At 54.1% G+C, this 17011-nt stretch overlaps 8 protein-coding genes across 8 annotated transcripts; 3 read left to right on the top strand and 5 right to left on the bottom strand.

The window, feature by feature from the left end:
* Window positions 1-1400: 1400 nt before the first annotated feature.
* On the bottom strand, window positions 1401-3139 carry N7474_002866 (uncharacterized protein; the record flags this gene model as incomplete). Its single annotated transcript, XM_057194281.1, has 3 exons — window positions 1401-2441; window positions 2509-2859; window positions 2918-3139. 3 exons carry the CDS (start codon window positions 3137-3139, stop codon window positions 1401-1403), a joined length of 1614 nt encoding a protein of 537 aa, XP_057055636.1.
* Window positions 3140-3609: 470 nt separating this feature from the next.
* Window positions 3610-4839, top strand: N7474_002865 (putative G-patch domain protein; the record flags this gene model as incomplete). The annotated part of the gene is made up of 2 exons (XM_057194280.1): window positions 3610-3717; window positions 3793-4839. 2 exons carry the CDS (start codon window positions 3610-3612, stop codon window positions 4837-4839), a joined length of 1155 nt encoding a protein of 384 aa, XP_057055635.1.
* A 262-nt stretch (window positions 4840-5101) lies between these two features.
* N7474_002864 (uncharacterized protein) lies at window positions 5102-6331 on the bottom strand (the record flags this gene model as incomplete). Its single annotated transcript, XM_057194279.1, has 1 exon — window positions 5102-6331. One exon carries the CDS (start codon window positions 6329-6331, stop codon window positions 5102-5104), a length of 1230 nt encoding a protein of 409 aa, XP_057055634.1.
* Window positions 6332-7217: 886 nt separating this feature from the next.
* Window positions 7218-7761, bottom strand: N7474_002863 (uncharacterized protein; the record flags this gene model as incomplete). Its single annotated transcript, XM_057194278.1, has 2 exons — window positions 7218-7543; window positions 7671-7761. 2 exons carry the CDS (start codon window positions 7759-7761, stop codon window positions 7218-7220), a joined length of 417 nt encoding a protein of 138 aa, XP_057055633.1.
* A 199-nt stretch (window positions 7762-7960) lies between these two features.
* On the bottom strand, window positions 7961-9517 carry N7474_002862 (uncharacterized protein; the record flags this gene model as incomplete). Its single annotated transcript, XM_057194277.1, has 1 exon — window positions 7961-9517. The coding sequence occupies one exon, from the start codon at window positions 9515-9517 to the stop codon at window positions 7961-7963; it is 1557 nt and encodes a 518-aa protein (XP_057055632.1).
* Window positions 9518-10282: 765 nt separating this feature from the next.
* On the top strand, window positions 10283-12784 carry sip5 (Sip5p; the record flags this gene model as incomplete). The annotated part of the gene is made up of 2 exons (XM_057194276.1): window positions 10283-10666; window positions 10721-12784. 2 exons carry the CDS (start codon window positions 10283-10285, stop codon window positions 12782-12784), a joined length of 2448 nt encoding a protein of 815 aa, XP_057055631.1.
* A 1019-nt stretch (window positions 12785-13803) lies between these two features.
* On the top strand, window positions 13804-15638 carry N7474_002860 (MFS transporter; the record flags this gene model as incomplete). The annotated part of the gene is made up of 4 exons (XM_057194275.1): window positions 13804-13879; window positions 13942-14307; window positions 14361-14417; window positions 14473-15638. 4 exons carry the CDS (start codon window positions 13804-13806, stop codon window positions 15636-15638), a joined length of 1665 nt encoding a protein of 554 aa, XP_057055630.1.
* A 463-nt stretch (window positions 15639-16101) lies between these two features.
* On the bottom strand, window positions 16102-17004 carry N7474_002859 (uncharacterized protein; the record flags this gene model as incomplete). The annotated part of the gene is made up of 1 exon (XM_057194274.1): window positions 16102-17004. The coding sequence occupies one exon, from the start codon at window positions 17002-17004 to the stop codon at window positions 16102-16104; it is 903 nt and encodes a 300-aa protein (XP_057055629.1).
* Between the last annotated feature and the right edge of the window lie 7 nt (window positions 17005-17011).

Genomic DNA, 17011 nt, shown 5'->3' with positions numbered 1-17011 from the left:
CTCTCGTTCGGCTCGCCATGGTCCAAATAAAGGCTAGACAAATCCCAAGAGCAGGCATTATAGCGGAGACCTGTAGAAGTAAACTATCGTGGACACTGATTGCCAAAAGATCGTATCATAACGAAAATGGGCTCAAGGAGATCCCCAAGTAAGTATCGAGGCAGAATATTCTAACTGTTGTCATGAATATAGTCAATAATTGGTAAGTAAGAGCGTAGGCAGGCTGACCGACCAGTGCCGCCGGAAAGCCAGCCTGGCTGCTAGATGACGGACTGGTTGGCCCAGATGGATCATGGGCCCCGGCCCAAAGTCCACCTGGGACGAACGGTGGGTCGTGGTCAGGGAGGTATCTGGGATACTTGGCCCAAACTCATTTGACTTCCGTCTTTGTCCCTCGAACCGCGGTCGTCCGACCATGGCCACTCGACCCTGGAGTCAGGCATAAATGAAGGACTTGCGAAGGTATATTTATTATTATATTGCTTTTCAAGATATTCAGAAACCTATCAACTAAAGTTCACCCCACGTCAACCACTTCTCATGGCACTGCTCCGCAGTCCCATTAAGCCAGCCGAGGAAGGAACCTCGATCATCGACATCAACACTATTGAGTAGACTTTTGTCAAATATAATCTGCTCCTGTTCACTAGGCTGCTTGTCTGCAGATATAGGGATAGCAGAAAAGCTACCAAAAGAAAGAACCTGGTCCAAGACATGGCGGATCGCTAGTCGCCCCTGCTGGGCGATTCGACAATTCACGTCGTCGGGCTGAATGATAGTATCGAGATAATATTATGGCAAGAGGCGCCAAGGGAGAAATAGTGCTTCATTTGGCTGCTTCATCATGGAGATAGCGCCCCGATATGATGAGCTGTGAATAAAAAGATAGACCATAGATTCACTGGAAGGCAAGGTCTCTGACGTCTAGAGAAAATACTTTCAGCTATTTTTGTGTTGGCAGTGCATCTATTCCAGGAACCGGGGATAAGCTATTGGTCAAGAACTATGGTTAATACTTTCAACATCCGCAATACGAGTCATCTAATTCCAACAATCTGATTCGACTCTTTCGTCCGTCCAGTGCTGGGATCGTCGTTAGTAATCTGATTTCTTCATGAATAGTTAGCTAAGCAGTCAGTGGGTGCTTAACTCGGGAGCAGATCAGGCCGCTCAGCTCCATGCTTAGTTCTACTTAGGGAACAAGTGGTGAGCACTAAAACGGAAAGAGCAAGTCACGGGCGCCAGACATTATCCTGTGTGTATGTGCAATATGTGCAGTGCTTTGCTGTAAGGGTAGCTGGGACACCCATACCACTGGCTATATACTGATACCCCCTTCCTCGCTTCAAACCATCCCAAATACGGCCCAGTTGGGCATAAATAGAGGATATAGAATTCATCTACTGATGCAACTGCCCTCCAATGCCCGTTAAAAACTTACACCTCTTGCGCTGATCCATCGGCACAGTCTCCATACCCGTCTGGTTCGTCCGCAGGAAAATCCGCCGATAGGCATCCTGACCATGTCCCCAAGTCTCCCACTCCGGACTAGACGGATCACGATGCGTATTGGGGTTCATCGACCGGATGAAGCTGGTCCAGTATCCCTGCATGACGGGGATGATTGGCGCGTTGGTGGTATAGTACGACGCAGGCGGCGTGCCGCTGACCATATCTGGTCCCCAGATAGCGTTTGTCTCGATTGTGTGCGAGACGCCGTAGCCCGCGCGCTCGGATGCCGGGTCTAGCACGGCGTAGTGGTAATTCCAGCTCGGCACGCCAGCGGCCGCGTAGATGGATGACATGTCGATTCCTGGGCAGATGTACCGCATTTCACCATAGGCGGTCGCTGCGGGGCGCCAGTAGATTCCGGCATTGGGGAATGTCTCTGTCTGCCACGAGTTCAGGTAGATTTTGTTGATGGTTGCGAGTTGCGACTGCGTAATGGCGGGAAACTGGTCCTTGATGAATGCGTCGGCTTCGCCCGTGCTGTTTGTGCTCGATGGGACGAAGATTGTACCTTCATTTGTGTCGTCGCCGAAAATCACGGGGACTTTGATGAACTTGCCCTCCGCGAAGAGTTTGTATGTGTCGTCTTGCACCAGGTCGCCGTCTACCGTGGGGCCGTAGAGATACAGCGGCGAGCCAGGGGCACCGGGGAAGGGCGTGTTGATGTTTTGCTTTTGCAGGGCGGTCACATTCAGATTGCGCAGACATGCCAGGCTGTCTTTGCTCGTGTTGCACCCTGTGCGGGTGGCGAGGTTGTTGTATGCGAATTGGCTGCCCGTCACGTTGAACATGGTGGCGAAGCTCTGCGACTCCGCGGCGGCGGCGTGGAACAGACCATCGTCTCTACCACCGTAGGCAGAAAGCAGCAGAGTTACAGATGCACCTCCAGCACTGTCACCGCCGATGACGACGTGGTCGGGATCACCGCCGAACTATATATAGAGGAAATTAGTTAAGGCTGGGCATGGTGAAACAGAGAACCGCCAAGTAAATAAATACCTTGCTGATATATTTTTGCACCCACTCCAGTGCCTTGAGTTGATCTTTCAGACCATTATTCAGACTTGCGCCCTCCTGGACCTCTTTACCAGACAAGAAGCCATAGGGACCGACACGGTAGTTGAAGGTGACGATGACGATGTTCTTATCCGAGGCCTCAATCAGGGCAGACCCGTTGTAGTTCGGGTTAGAGTCCGCCGCAAAACCGCCGCCTTGGATCCAGAAAAAGACCGGCAGCTTGGCAGCGGCACTGGCTGCCCCGGTGGGGGCGTAGACGTCTAGGAAGAGGCAGTCTTCCGAGGTCCCACTTGGGATCGGATACTCCGCAGTGGGAATACAGAGGTCCCCATGCTACGAAAGCCGGAATCAGCCTCAAGACGTGACGATAAACAATCCATTGATGTCTTACCTGGTCTGCTATTTGGACTCCGGCCTCTTTGGATGGGTCCTGCGGTGCTGCGAAGCGCAGAGGACCGACGGGCGCTGCGGCAAAACGGACCCCGAGCCATTGCGAGACGCCGTTGGACAGCGAGCGGCCCTTGTAGCTGGCATAGCCTAGATTGACGACTGTGGCCTGCACCGAGACCAGAAAGAGGAAGAGACACAAAGAGATGGAGCGAGCGAGCGCCATGCTGTACAGGGTATCCGGATGGATAAATATAGATAGGAAGGAGACAGAGCGACAAAGCGACCAAGGGGCATTTTAACCAGTTAACCGCGGAATGTCGCAGCTAACTAGTCGGTCGCTGTTACATCCATCCCTCAATCTCGGGCATAGAAGAAGGCTCCGAGCGGAGATTCGTTTAGCCTCGTTTGGGTAGTCGTTTAGGCCATCCATGTTGATCATCCACTTTTGTACGTCATCTTTCATGTCGCTTGTTTTCTTTCTGTCTTCTTCAATCAAGCAATGGGGGTTCAATCATCTCAGGCATAAAATATACCTCCGATTGTTATCTTGTGGCTACCTAGTGAGCGTTAGTGATGAATTCAGGTGATGCAAGGGCCGATCCACTTTACTTCCCCGCAAAACCATCTTTTCTGTTGCTTCCGTTTTTATTCTTCACAACCACCACAACTGCCACAGCCACCACCCACATCACAATGCCGTCCCCTGACGATGAAGAGGACGACTACATGTCAATGGTAATCGAGGAGCCCGCGCAGCAGAAAGAAACCTTTACCCAGCGGAAGCGGCGCCAACAACGCGAGGTGAGTTTTTGTCCCGCTCAAAGGGCCGACAACCAACACACAGACAGTGGCTGATCATTCGCCAACCCTCAATAGTCCGAAGCCCGCGCCAAAGTCCCCTCTAAAGCCGAGCGCGCCGCGCAAGAAGCCGCCCGCCGCGAAGAAGCCCTAGCCACTAGCACGCTCGACCCCTCCAACAAGGGGTTCCAGATGATGGCGAAGCTGGGGTTCAAGCCCGGCGAATCACTCGGCAAACGCGAGACAGCAACCACTGCATCCGAAGATACCCCGCCGCTGTCCGAGGGCACGCGGCCGGGCCTGGGTCTGGGCGCTGCTCGCTCGGAGCCGCTGAATCTCGTGTTCAAGGAGGATCGCGGCGGCATTGGATTGGATAGCGAGAAGAAGCGCAAGATCAGGGAAGAGGCCGCTGAGGCGGTGAAGAAAATCAAGCGCGAGGAAGGTGATTATCGTGATCGTGTTAGGGAGGAGCGTGAGCTGCGCCGGACGGAGGCACAGGTGCGTGCTGCGCAGAAGGTGGCGGAGAGGCTGGACGGCGAGGCGGCGGGGGAGCCAATATCGTCAGATCCACCAGCAGAGAGGGATAGCGAGGACGGGCAAGACGACAGCCACGACGACAAGGACGACGGTGGGAATAAACGTCGAGCCAAGGATGACGCAAGGCGTCCTGATGAGCACGCCACACCTGAAGCATCGCACACCAAGAATAAGAAACCAAGCGTCAAGCCCACTGCCAAGCTCAATGTACTCTATCGCGGCCTAGTACGAGAGCGAGAAGAGCGCGAACGCGATATCCACGCCCGGCACGCCCTCCAAACCTCGCTGCCCTCTTCCTTCTTCCCCAATCCACGCCTCCCCACATACGACGACGACACTCTCGAACGAGATGACCAGAAAGCATTGGGCCTTCGGCTCGATCCCCAAACCGCTACATTTGAGCAGGAACTCGAAGAGGAGGACCCAGAGCTGGACGCCTTTAATGCCTTGGAACCTGCGGAGAAGCTACAGAAGCTGGTTGTCTTTCTCCGCGAAACATATCGATATTGCTTCTGGTGTAAGTATCGCTACGAGACGGATGAGGAGCTGGAGGGCTGTCCTGGCCTCACAGAGGAGGATCATGATTGAATGTAAGGAATATCCTTAAAGACATGCAGACGATGCCATGCGATGTTTTTGTCACCATCCGGGGGTAAACATAATGTACACGGACGTTCCTGGTATCATCAAAAGAAAAATAAAGACATAACTGACACTTTCGCCATAGACCTGGAGGCCCCATCCCATTCCGCTCCTGAACATGAACACTCGACCACAAAGACGCCGCAAGTCCCACCCCGTTCCACCCCACCATTCCTTGGGTTGGTTAGCATAAACGATGCAAGACGAATCAATGCAAGCTACCCATCATCTCCTGCAACGACCTCCGTTTGCATTGCTGTAGCTTCTTGTAACAACCTTCGCAGATACGCAGATCGCAGAAGACACAGCGATGCCGGATCTCTGTGTCTCGCTTTTGGCACGCCATACAGGGCACGGGATGCCACCCGTTCTGGGACACGGGCATGGCGCGGTGCTCCTGGAAGCAGAGGAAATGCACTGGTTTCAACGGTGCTGGCTGAATCTCCACTTCTGCGGGCGGCGTGTCCGGCACAGGGCCTGGTTCGTCGCTTGATGTCCTGTCAAATGGGTCGCCCATTCCCATTGCCTCGGGGGAGAGATTGAAGTCTTCTAGTGCTGTAATAGAGCCGCTACACAGTGGCTCCGCGGGAGCAGGTTTCGCGGGCTGCGACTGTGTTGGAGGTTGCGGCTTGGGGAGTGGCTTCGGCTGCGCTTGAGCTTGAGGCTCCGGCTGGGGGAGTGGCTTTGGTGGAGATTGCGCTCGGGGTTGCGGCTGAGGCAGTGGATTTGCCTTTGGCTGCGCTTGTGTTTGTAGCTGTGGCTGGGATTGCGATTGCGACTGTGATTGCGATTGCGATTGCGATTGCGGTTGCGGCAGTGGTTTTGACTGAGACGGTGAATCGAGTGTAAGTCGATCTGTAGATCGCCCAGGTGGCAACGGAGCAGCGCGCACCGACTGAACAGACTGCTCGCTCGCAGAGGGAGAGAGGGTCACCGATTGTGGCTGGAGCGGTGGAGAGGTCTCCAGCGCTGGACGATCTGTAGATCGCGTTGGACGTGAAGGCGGCGGACGAGCAGCAGCAGCTTGTTCAATTGCGAACGCATTACCCGCAGCCGGCGCTTTGCGAGCGGGCGCATTAGCAGATCGCAGACCTGTCGGCGGGGTCTTGGAAGGGGGAGCGGGCGGGCTCATGGATTTTTCTGGCAGCGACGGCGGCGCGGCGGGCAGTGGCTGCTCCCCTGGCGTTGGTGGCAGTTCCTTGCTGGGTGGAGGAGGCGGGCGTGGTGGTGGCGGAGAGGAATCGTGAATGTTTGCGGCGTGAGGTGGAGGAATGGCCGGCAAGTCGTTCTCGTAGAGCTCGGAGAACTTCTTGCTGTGCATGCTGTGCATGCTATGTAGGGTGAATTGTGACTTGGAAGCCGCGTTGCCGGATTTCATGGCGGACAACGACGGCATGCGCAGTCCGCGAGGCCGCTTTTCCGCGTCGAAGATGGCCATCGCGGTGATCGGTGGAGTAAGAACGGGTGCGCCACAGGTTTGGTATTATTAGAATGGGCGATCACTTTGGATTTGTAGTTAGGTGACTACCGACTGTGTGTCCCCGATCGGAATGAAGGAGTGAATGGGGGAGAAGGAAGAGAAAAAAGAGTGTGTGGGAAGAAGAAGAGGAAGATGACCAGGAGGGGAAGAGGGACTTTAATTGCAGGAATACATCATTCCCGGTTTCCCAACGGCGACGGTCTGATCGCGGATGAGATCACTGCACGTGGAATGTTGGGCGCATCGTCAACTATTTACTATGCTTCTCGAGCCCTTATTCCCTACTGTACTCTCTCCTGCCCAGCAGTATCATCATGGCCATCTTTCCTGTCAGTCCGGTCGGCCCGGTTATTCTGAAACACGAAACCACCGACGTTGTTGGTCCTGCTCCACACCGCGATCGGGGCCAGATTCGGTTCGTATTCCAATCGGGAGCCTGCGCGTCCGCACACCGTGTGATGGATGATCACTAACTCAGTAGTCTGATTTGGTTGGTGATAGTGTACGCAGTATACACAGTAGAATACGGATGTAAATATGTTCATTGGGTCATCCTCGTGCCAAGCATATACAGAATTAGCTAACAAACTACCGGGTCTCCGGTTGAGCTACAGGGATATACGATCTCCGCTCGCGCGCAGCCTGACAGGTATAACAATTAGAGATCAATCAATGCAAAATAAAGAGTGAGACCAAAGACCTACCTCGAGCCACTTCTCAATCCACGGCCTCAGCGCCGCCCACGCAACCAACCCCCCGTCGCAATAATGAAAATAAACACCACCGCCTCATCCTTCTGCGAATCGCGCTCTAGTCAAGTAAATCACCATTAGCATCCACACGATCACCTCCTGCTGCAAAACCCCCACTTACGAAAGCACGTGGTAAACACATCCTCCTCCTTGGCACCCTTGCAGGTAGGCAGTTCGTAGTCCAGACAGAACTTGCGGTTGCAGTCGTTGCAGGTCAGTGGCCGGTACTTGGATGCGGTACGCTTCTCATACTCGGTTGCGGCTTCTTCCATGTGGTCGGATTGCGTGCCTGCGCTGAGATGCCGGTATTTGAGGAGCACGTTGTCGATGGCCGAAGAGCTGCTGGTGGATTTGGCGGGATCGAGAGGAATGATGGTGCTGTTGGAGAAGCAGGTGCATTTGCAGAAGGAGGTGGGTGCTATTCAACGGGATGGGTCAGTGGCTTTTCTTGTAGCGTGATAGCGGTGGATGTGTTTCTGGGAGTTGTTTCTTTGAGGATCGGACTCGTGCTGCTCTCTCTTTCTCGTGGAGCGGAGGTTACTCACAGCCGGCAAGACTCAACGATACAAAGCTGAGGAATAACAGCAGGAGCAGCAGCAGCCGACTGCTGCCCTGTAATGACGTGGCGCGATCCATCTTGCAACAGGGGATGATGGATAGGTTTGGTGAAGAGCCTCGCGGCCATTGACCTGTTATCGGCGTTATCGGGTCAGGTGACCGCGCAACCAGCCCTAACTGAGAATCGAGAATAAGAACCAGTGATGGATAACTATAGTCATGTAGTAGTATGAGTGGTAGACGCTACAGAATATGTACATGCACCCATTACTCAAAATCAGGACTTGCCCTTCAGCCCCTTCTTCCGGTTCTCCCGCTGCCGCTGCTCCTTGGCGGCGTCGCGCCGACGCTTCTTCCACGCCCGGTTATTCTCACCACGGTTCTCCCAGAACCATTTCACAAACTCGGTGTCTTCTTGAGGAGCCTCCAAATTCCGGGTCTTGGCGACAGGGGTATTGTTGACGTCGTCCTGGTCCTCGTCTTCCATCTCATCAAAGTCGTTCCATTTCATACGTCGACCAAGCATTGCCGTGTCTGGTGTTGGCGCCGCACTCCGTAAGCCTCGTGCTTGGAGATCCATCTTGGTGTATGGAGTCTGGGGCTCGGTGACCCGTGGCTCTTCCTCTTCAGACTCGATGTCGTCATTCCCAAAGAAGCTAAAACCGGCGCTGGCATCTGGAGCAGCTGGTACATCAGATGCAAGCGGGCCGGCCCGTTTGAATAGTGCTTCCAGGGGGTGAACTTCCTTGGCAGAAGTAACTGCCTCGTGTGTGGGTACATCGGAGCGTTCATCCTGGGTTGGTTCTTGAGTAGTCTCCGTAGCGCCGGCTACATCCTGCTTGGAAGACACAGCAGGCTTCGCATTTGTCTCCCCTGCAGCAGATGCCGACGACGCATTGGATGAGCTAGGCGTATCATCTTCGCTTTCCGAGTCAGGGCTCTCATCCGATGAGCCACTGGAGGAGGTCCAGTCTTCAGAAGATGACTCCTCAGATGGCTCTGATTTGGCTGGGGTCTTCTTTTTGCTCTTGCTTGAGCCGGCACTCCGTTTCTCTTTAGCACCTGCAACCTTGCCCGGCTGATAATTGGCCTTCCTGATCTTCTCGCTGGCGGGCTCTTTCACCTCCCCCGTTGCATCCACCCAGCCCTTTCCCTCCTCAAATGTAGCCGTAGGCGCTGCACTCTCCTTTGCATCTCGCAAGAAACTAGGCTGGGCGACCGTCTTGGCAAACTCATGGACAACCGATTCCTGCGAGGACTGCTTCCTTTTCTTGGCCTTCTTGCCGTCGACCGCATCATCGCCAGATCGATTAGGTGGGATTTTCGTGCGGAATAGGCACTCTGGCTTCTCAGTGTACTTGGACTTGGCCTGCGTCTTGTCCTTCTTGTCTTTGCTGCTCTTTTTCTTCTCCTTGTCTTTCTCGGCCATCCGTCGTTCCTTCTTCGCAGTGCTTGATTCCGTCCAGCCTCGTTTCACCTTGCGGTCTGCGGGCAGCTCAATCCCATCCAATACCCCATCCTCCGACTTGCGCTTCTTGGATTTCTTCGAGTCATTTTCCGCCCCGGCCTCTTCGTCCGGTCGGTGTCTTTTTTGCGGCCGAGCTGTCTCGACCTTGAACTTTTTGCCCTTTAGAATCGAGCCATTAAACTTCTTCTTGATCTTCTCTGCCTCCATGGCTGGTAATGTGACGTAGCCGTAGCTGTTCTCGAGGAACGTGGGGATGGAATGGAAGGAGATATCTGTCGCCGACTGTCGGAGGGAGGCGGGTAGCACCGACGGCAGAATCTCTGGGGTGAGAGGGGTGATATGAAGCCGGGTTAATGCTTCTGTCATCGCCGGGGAAGTGTTGGCATGGTGTGGCTGGTGGGAGACAGACACACGAGACACCCGAAACAACTTTTTTACCCCAAACTGCCCCCTCTGACCGCCTTCCCGTTTTACCATCACCGTCACAGCCTCAGGAAGAACATTCTGAACATTCTTCCTGAAAGCATGCAATGATGATTTCACGTATGAAGTATGTATTGGATTGGTGTTGATCGACACACTAGTAAAGACGGGGATCCCTCAGATCATATGAAAGATGAAGTAATCCGGCAACTGATGTAATCCCACCCGATCGCCCATCACCTGGTTCGGGCACACGACGGTCTCGCTCTTCTTTCTTTCTTTGCTCCTCCTTCACTTCTTAGTGTAGACACTTGGGGATCTCGTTGTCTCGCACGACTTCGCGCATCCCTTCATTGTCCCGTCCACATCCGTGCTCATCTATCTGACTGGCGCCATCCCATCCCCGTCTTCTCCGTCTTCGCTCACCGATTCCCACTTTCCCCCCGCTCCTCCCCCAGCTTCGCCTTCCACGCCGTCCTCATGTTTCAACCTCCGCTTTAACATACCACTTTCTGCCTTTTCTCCCTTTCTGTTTGGACTTCCCCCTTTCCTCCCCCCGTTGGCGGTTTCGACTCCACCTTTCACCCTTCCCCTGTGGGGGTTCCCACCTTCGCTGTCAGCATCGGACCCGACGCCGTGTTGACACGGTGATCCCACTATTATCCCCACTCTCACTTCCCGGCCACAACTCCCTCATCCTCCCTCATCATGGGTAACTCACAGACCAAGGAGGCGCGTTCCACCGCTCCGCTGCGTCGCCGCAGCCAGCAATTCTCTCCAGCAGGCACTTCCGGTGGCTCCGGGGGCTCGCCATATCAACATGGTGGCCGTTTCAGAGGCAGCGGACCAGACCTCTCCATTCTCGGAATCGGCTCCAGTCATAGTCGCGATCGAGATATCGCAGCCCTGGAGCATCGAAGAGAGACAAAACAGGAGCGAGAGGCACGCCGCCTGGAGAGGGAACGCACGGCCCGTATCAAGGAACGAGAACGGAGCATGAAGGAAGAGCATGTGGACGGAGGCTACCTGGTGACACAAGGCGTGTACGTAGGGACGGAGGACTTTAGCAAGACGGTCGTGCGGCAATTGATGGTAGGTGCCGTGGTACTCCTCGTTGCAGGTGAATGCTGACAGCCTATGGTTCAGATTGAACGCCGTATGGCCCCATTCTGGAGAGGCTTGAACGATTTTTCCGACTCGTGGGCGGAACATCAGCTCATGGCAGCTGCACGGGGCATGGACATTCCCCCAGCGGATGAGATCCCCCCAGAGCTGGAATACACGCTGCCCAAGCCCGTTGAAACCAAACAACCAGCGGACCCAGCCAACATCCAGCACTTGACGGTGCCAATTACGGCACGTTCTCAGTCCTACAACTCTGACGTCTCACAAAGTTCCACCCACGCTCAGTCCCCGGTCGCATCCGGCACATCCACTTCGCCTCTCTTCCGGACGAGGGCAAAGACTCTGGCGGCGCTGACAACATCCTCTCGGCACAGCTCGCAGACAGATCTGACTCCGCGAGAGCTGCAGCTCCCAAAGGATCCGTTTGTCAACGGCCAGCCCATCGAGGTGTATCTGTACAAAGATGCGAGCGAATGCCCCATCTGCTTCCTTTACTATCCTCCCTACTTGAACCGAACGAGATGCTGCGATCAGCCCATCTGCTCTGAATGCTTCGTTCAGATCAAGCGTCCAGATCCCCACCCTCCAGAGCACGCAGACTCCAATGCTCCCCCTCCCGCCGAGGGTGAAGAACAGCCGGAGTCCGTCGAAGGTCAACTAGTTTCCGAACCCTCAGCATGTCCCTTCTGCGTTCAACCTGAGTTTGGAGTCACCTATGCGCCCCCACCGTTCCGCCGCGGCTTGACCTACGCCGCGGATCCCAACACACGCCCTTCTCCCCACATCACTTCCCCAGTGTCATCTACTTCTTCATTATCATCTGCAAATATCGTTTCTCCAATTCCGGGACGCCGACGCGCTACCTCATTGTCCGCTACTGACCCATCTGTGGTCACGACTGACAGGGTCCGGCCCGACTGGGCCCAGAAGCTGGCAAATGCCCGAGCCCATGCAGCCCGTCGGTCTGCAGCTGCAACCGCTTTGCACACCGCAGCGTATCTAATGAACTCAAACGGTTCTGGAGGCGACTCTCGTGGATTCAGTCTGGCACGCCGAGGAATGCGAAGAGCCACAGCAGACGAATCACCCGGTGGGCGAACCGGCTCGCCTGCACTTAATGCGTTGGCTTTTTTAACCGAACGAGCGGAGCGGGCCGCTCCCGCGCGCGGAGCTGGACCTCCTGAACCGGAAACTGGTGAGGATGAATCCGAAAACCTGGCACCGCCGCGCGCCGGCTCCAGGCGTACCCGCATCGATGATTTGGAGGAGATGATGATGATGGAAGCTATTCGACTGAGCTTGGCCAGCGAGGAGGAGCGCCGGAGAAGGGAAGAGAAGGACATAAGGAAAGAGGCCAAGCGGAGGGAGAAGGAAGCCAAAAAGGCGAACAAGGTGGCGCGCAAGACTGGTCTGTATAGCCAAAGTGTCAGCACCTCGGCATTGGATATCCCTGGGATGGGGTCAGGAAAAATGGCTAGCAGCACCTCTTCAATTGATCGTGGCGACGCCTCCGCAGCAGGCAAGGGCAAGGCAGTCGATCGAGTGCCTCCAGCCGCAGAGGACTCGAATCAGTCTGCTCCCGCGAACGGTGCCATTCCAGCAGAGCCGAGCTCTTCATCCCAGGCCACCGAGCAGTCTACAGCCCCCGAGGGGTCACGGCCTTCCCATCTGCGGCACGTATCGACATCCTCCTCCATCTCCTCTGTGATGGAAACGACCCCAGAGGATCGCACTGGATGCCCTTCCTCTGCTGACGGAGGCAGTAACCCCTCTCTTGAGCCCATGTTCAACTTCCGAAGCCTAGCCGCTATCATCGGCGACGAAGAGAAAGGCGACGAATCCGCGGAGCATGTCGAGGACACTTCTCCGAACCCGCAAGCCGAGGGGTCCTCCTCCAGCGCGGAACCCTCGGTTCACCAGCCCTCAGCGGAGACGACAGAGACAGCCATGTCGGAGCCGGCGGCGCCAGTTGTTGAACCTCCAATCGATGTGCAAGGCGCCCATGGGTTATTGCCCAAAGAGCTGGAGAGTCGTTCCGTCGAAATCACCGACGCTCCGCAGAATCCGGAGGCCCCCTCTTGTTGAATTCTCTATTGCTTGTTTTACTCTTTTATTTTTCTGTTGGGTACTTCGTGACGATCGGGACCGCATGTTTATGGATTAGCCGGCGCAGCAGGACATTCTTTGGTCGGCACAGGTTTACAATGATTTATCTTTCTTTTATTTTCATTTTCTCATGGCGAGCCGGTCTGTCGGGCATGCTCTTTCCCCGTGTTTTGATTTGACCGTCATAGACATAATTGGATGCTTCTTTTCGCTTCATTCCTTGGGTTGTAGACCATCCTCACAACTTGCCTCTTTCGGGAATGATTGGCGGGGCCCTAGCGCACCGTGATTGGGCGATAGCGGATTAAGATCGCGACGGTGTGTAAACGAGTGGATAGGCCGCATCTATAGAACTATAAGACACGAATCCCGGCGATATAAACTCAAGTGAGGATTTCGGTAAGATATTTTGAACACAGACTTGTCTGGATAATTGCACAGCATAGTTTAGACGGTATAGATAGGGCCACAGCCAGCGCGGGGAACCGCGGTCGGATCGGTTCGCCACCATCAGATTTTTTCCTCACGAGGGAGACTGCATGCCACACCCCAGGGCAGTGCAATCAACCCCCGGATTTTGGGGAATGAAAAATAGCCAAGAATTAGAATTCAGTGAAAAGAACAGTTGGTCATGTGTGTCTTTTCTTATCGGCAACGCAGGACACCTTTTCCTGTTTTGCCTAGCGGTCTCCACTTTCGCCTACATATTGGAGCCGAATTTCCGTCTGTTTCTCCTCTTTTCTTCCTCCCCTCCTCCCTCCTCTACCGACTTCCCTCGTTCCCACCACTGCTTCCCACTCTTTAACACAGCCAATATCGCTGCTTCCAGTCGCTTTTCTGACTTTCGTTCAGATTGATTCTCGATAATCATAGCGCAGTGCATAGCAGACACTTCGTTCGCCACAACCAGAGGCATATAAAGAAGAAAAGAAAAACAAACCAATCGACATTACTTGCTGGGAGGGCTTGCCGTAAGAATCTTGGACGGTTTCAAGAAGATGGTATTAACCCAACAGGAAAGATCACTCGCTTCCTCCGACGACAGCTTTCCCACCGCACAACTTTTCCTCCTAGGTATGTTTAGCTCTCTTGCCTTCCGTTGTAACCTATCGCGCCACTAGCTAACGCCATGACAGCAATATGCCGTGTCGCGGAGCCCATAGCCTTGACCTCCATCTTCCCCTACTCATGGGTGATGGTCAAGGACTTCCACATGGATAGCGGCAACGACGCGTCCTTGTACGCTGGCATTTTGATCTCGGCATTCTCCCTCGCTGAGGCTCTCACGGGCATGTTTTGGGGTGGTTTGTCGGACCGTCTTGGCCGTAAGCCTATTCTTCTGTCCGGCTGCGTTGGTACTATGCTCTCCCTCCTCCTAGTGGGCTTTGCGACGAATTTCTGGGTTGCCCTGGCAGGTCGCGCGCTGGGTGGTGCTCTGAATGGGAACATTGGAGTTATCCAGACCATGGTTGGCGAGTTGGTGAAACGCCCTGAGCATGAGCGTAAGTCTTATTCTTCTTTACCATACGAACGTTGCTGACACGCCTATGAACAGCCCGAGCCTATGCGGTCATGCCTTTTGTCTGGTCGATTGGGACCATCATCGGACCAGGTGGGTTATACTTGCTCTGTATATATAGTCTACAACTGCTGACAGCCTACCCAAGCCATTGGAGGTCTACTGGCAAAACCCTCTGAAAGTTTTCCCTCCCTTTTTCCTGCCGATGGATTGTTTGGCAAATTTCCTTACCTCCTGCCAAACCTTGTGTGCTCTGTTTTGCTTTTGCTGAGCATTATCGCCGGTTGGTTCTTCCTGCAGGAGACTCACCCAGACATGCAACCTGTTCGTCTCAGTGCACATGTCGACCACCCATCGGTCGAGCAGCCCCTTCTGGCAACCTCTGGTTCAACCGCTCATGCCGAACTTGACCTTCGAGCTGAGTCTTATGGCACCTTTAACCAGGTTGACATCCACCAAGAGGGAAATTGGGATGTGAGAAGTGATAGCTCCTCACCCACTGGCAAACCCGACAAGCCCAAAGTTTTCACATGGAAAATCGTCATGCTCGTGCTGGCATTGGCCATTTTCTCTTATCATTCCATGACCTATGACCATCTCCTTCCAATCTTCTTGCAGGACAAGAAGATCTCCCTCTCTGGTGGTCTTCACGGCTCTTTCCTCGACATCCCCGGTGGCGTGGGCCTTTCAACTCAAACGGTCGGCCTGATCATGTCTGCCAACGGTGTCATTGCGCTTTTCATCCAGGGTGTGGTCTTCCCCGCCATGGCCCATTACCTGGGAATCTGGCGGCTTTTCATTCTCGTGACAGTGCTCCATCCAATCGCATACTTCATGGTCCCGTTCCTGGTATTCCTACCGCGCCACCTCCTCCTGGTTGGCATCTACACCTGCCTAGTCGTCCGCAACATTCTCTCGATCATCGACTACCCAGTCCTTCTGATCCTCATTAGGCAGGCCACCCCCGCCGAGTCCGTCATGGGCCGGATTAACGGCCTCGCTGCCTCGGCCGGTGCCGCCTCGCGTACCATTGCACCTCCTATCGCGGGATGGTTGTATAGCTCTGGTGCGGAGATTGGTTGTACTGCTATCGCTTGGTGGGCAAGTGCTCTTGTTGCCTTTGCCGGTGTGCTCCAGCTCTGGTTCATTCAGCGCAATAAGGGCGTCTCTGCCACGGTGACCCCGGTGGTATCCAGCCAATATGCTCCTATTCCTGATGAGCCGTCGAAAGAAGTCATTGATATTGTCGTTAGTGAGGTTGATGATAATGGTGCTGAAACGACTGCTGAACCGCCTGTGTCTGCGTGCCATTAAATTGGTCGACGCTCCTATTTCTACGTGCAATCACGATTATTCCTGATGAGCCGTTGAAAGAAGTCATTGATATTGTTGTTACTGAGGTTGATGATGATGATCATGATGATGATGGTGAAACGACTGTTGAACCGCCGGTGTCTGCGTGCCATTAAATTGGTCAACGCTCACAATTTCTACTTGCAATCACGATTATTCCTGGATATTTTGTTTTTTCATCGAGTTTCTTGCTTTTTATCTTCCTTTTGCTGCACTTGGCGTGATTTGAGCAATTACACTGCGCGGTGTTTTGGAGAATTTGTTTTTGGTTGCGTCTTGGGATGTGATTACTTTGATCTGAAGAATTGCTTATGACCTCAGATAATGTTAATAATGAAAAGCTGTTCTACATTGAAATAATAAGGCTGCATCTATACCGTTGGTGTATTGCACGGCTCATAATCTGTACTGCAATAAAGAGAGGTTATAAATGCTTCAACAAAAATTCATATCCCTCCAAAACAGCATCCCAATACTTCCCTTCAGGATCCCTGTAGAGATCGAACAAATGAACTGCATCCTCAACAATCGCTACACCTGCTTCCACCCCCTGAGAAGCGAGCGCATTGGTCGTCCGTACTGACTGCTCCCACGGAATGAGATCGTCCCGCATACCGTGGATCAAGAACGTAGGCACCCGGTAATTTCCCTTGACGATCTGCGCATATGGACTCACAGCTCGCACCCGGTCCATGCTAGGCTGCGGTAGATCGAGCCAGTTCGTCGTCGATGCACTGTCTCCGGCATCCAGTAATCCTTTCTTGGATGGCAGACCATTGAGCAACACCGGAAGCGCTTGTCCCTTCCAGTTCATATGCAATGCGATCCTCGAGCGCGGATCAGAGAGAGACATCCACCCGCCTGTCGCGCCCTTGTGCGCGGGAACATTGTAGCCCGTAATCGGATGTTCTTTCACACCTTCCAGGAGATCGTAGGTTTCCGGAACAGTCCCAGATGTGTTTTCAGGGTAGTTCGCTTCCCGGTAAAAGTCCGCTTCGTAGTCTGTAGGACAGTAGAATGCCAGAATTGCGTCTGGAGGCTGGATACCACGTTGCGGGGCGCTGAAGGGCAACATCATTGACAGCGTCCCGCCGGTTGACCAGCCAACTACGACCACTTTGTCGCCATTGGGATGAATATCCGGTCGTTGTAGGCGGAAGCTTGGCAGCACGGTTCGAACCCATTTGAGAGCGGTGCAGGCATCTGGGATAGGGCCCTCAGTAAGGCTGACTTCGGGACAGAGACGGTAGTCAACGCTGACGGGCAGCAGGCCGCGTTCGAGGAGGAGACGTGTTTGTTTGGGGCGGATGTCTTTGCGAGAGAGCATGATGTGA

Source organism: Penicillium riverlandense, assembly GCF_028828495.1.
Source record: "Penicillium riverlandense strain IBT 135883 chromosome Unknown utg000002l_segment0_segment0, whole genome shotgun sequence".
Taxonomy (NCBI): Eukaryota; Fungi; Ascomycota; class Eurotiomycetes; order Eurotiales; family Aspergillaceae; genus Penicillium; species Penicillium riverlandense.
This window is presented reverse-complemented; position numbering and strand designations above follow the sequence as displayed.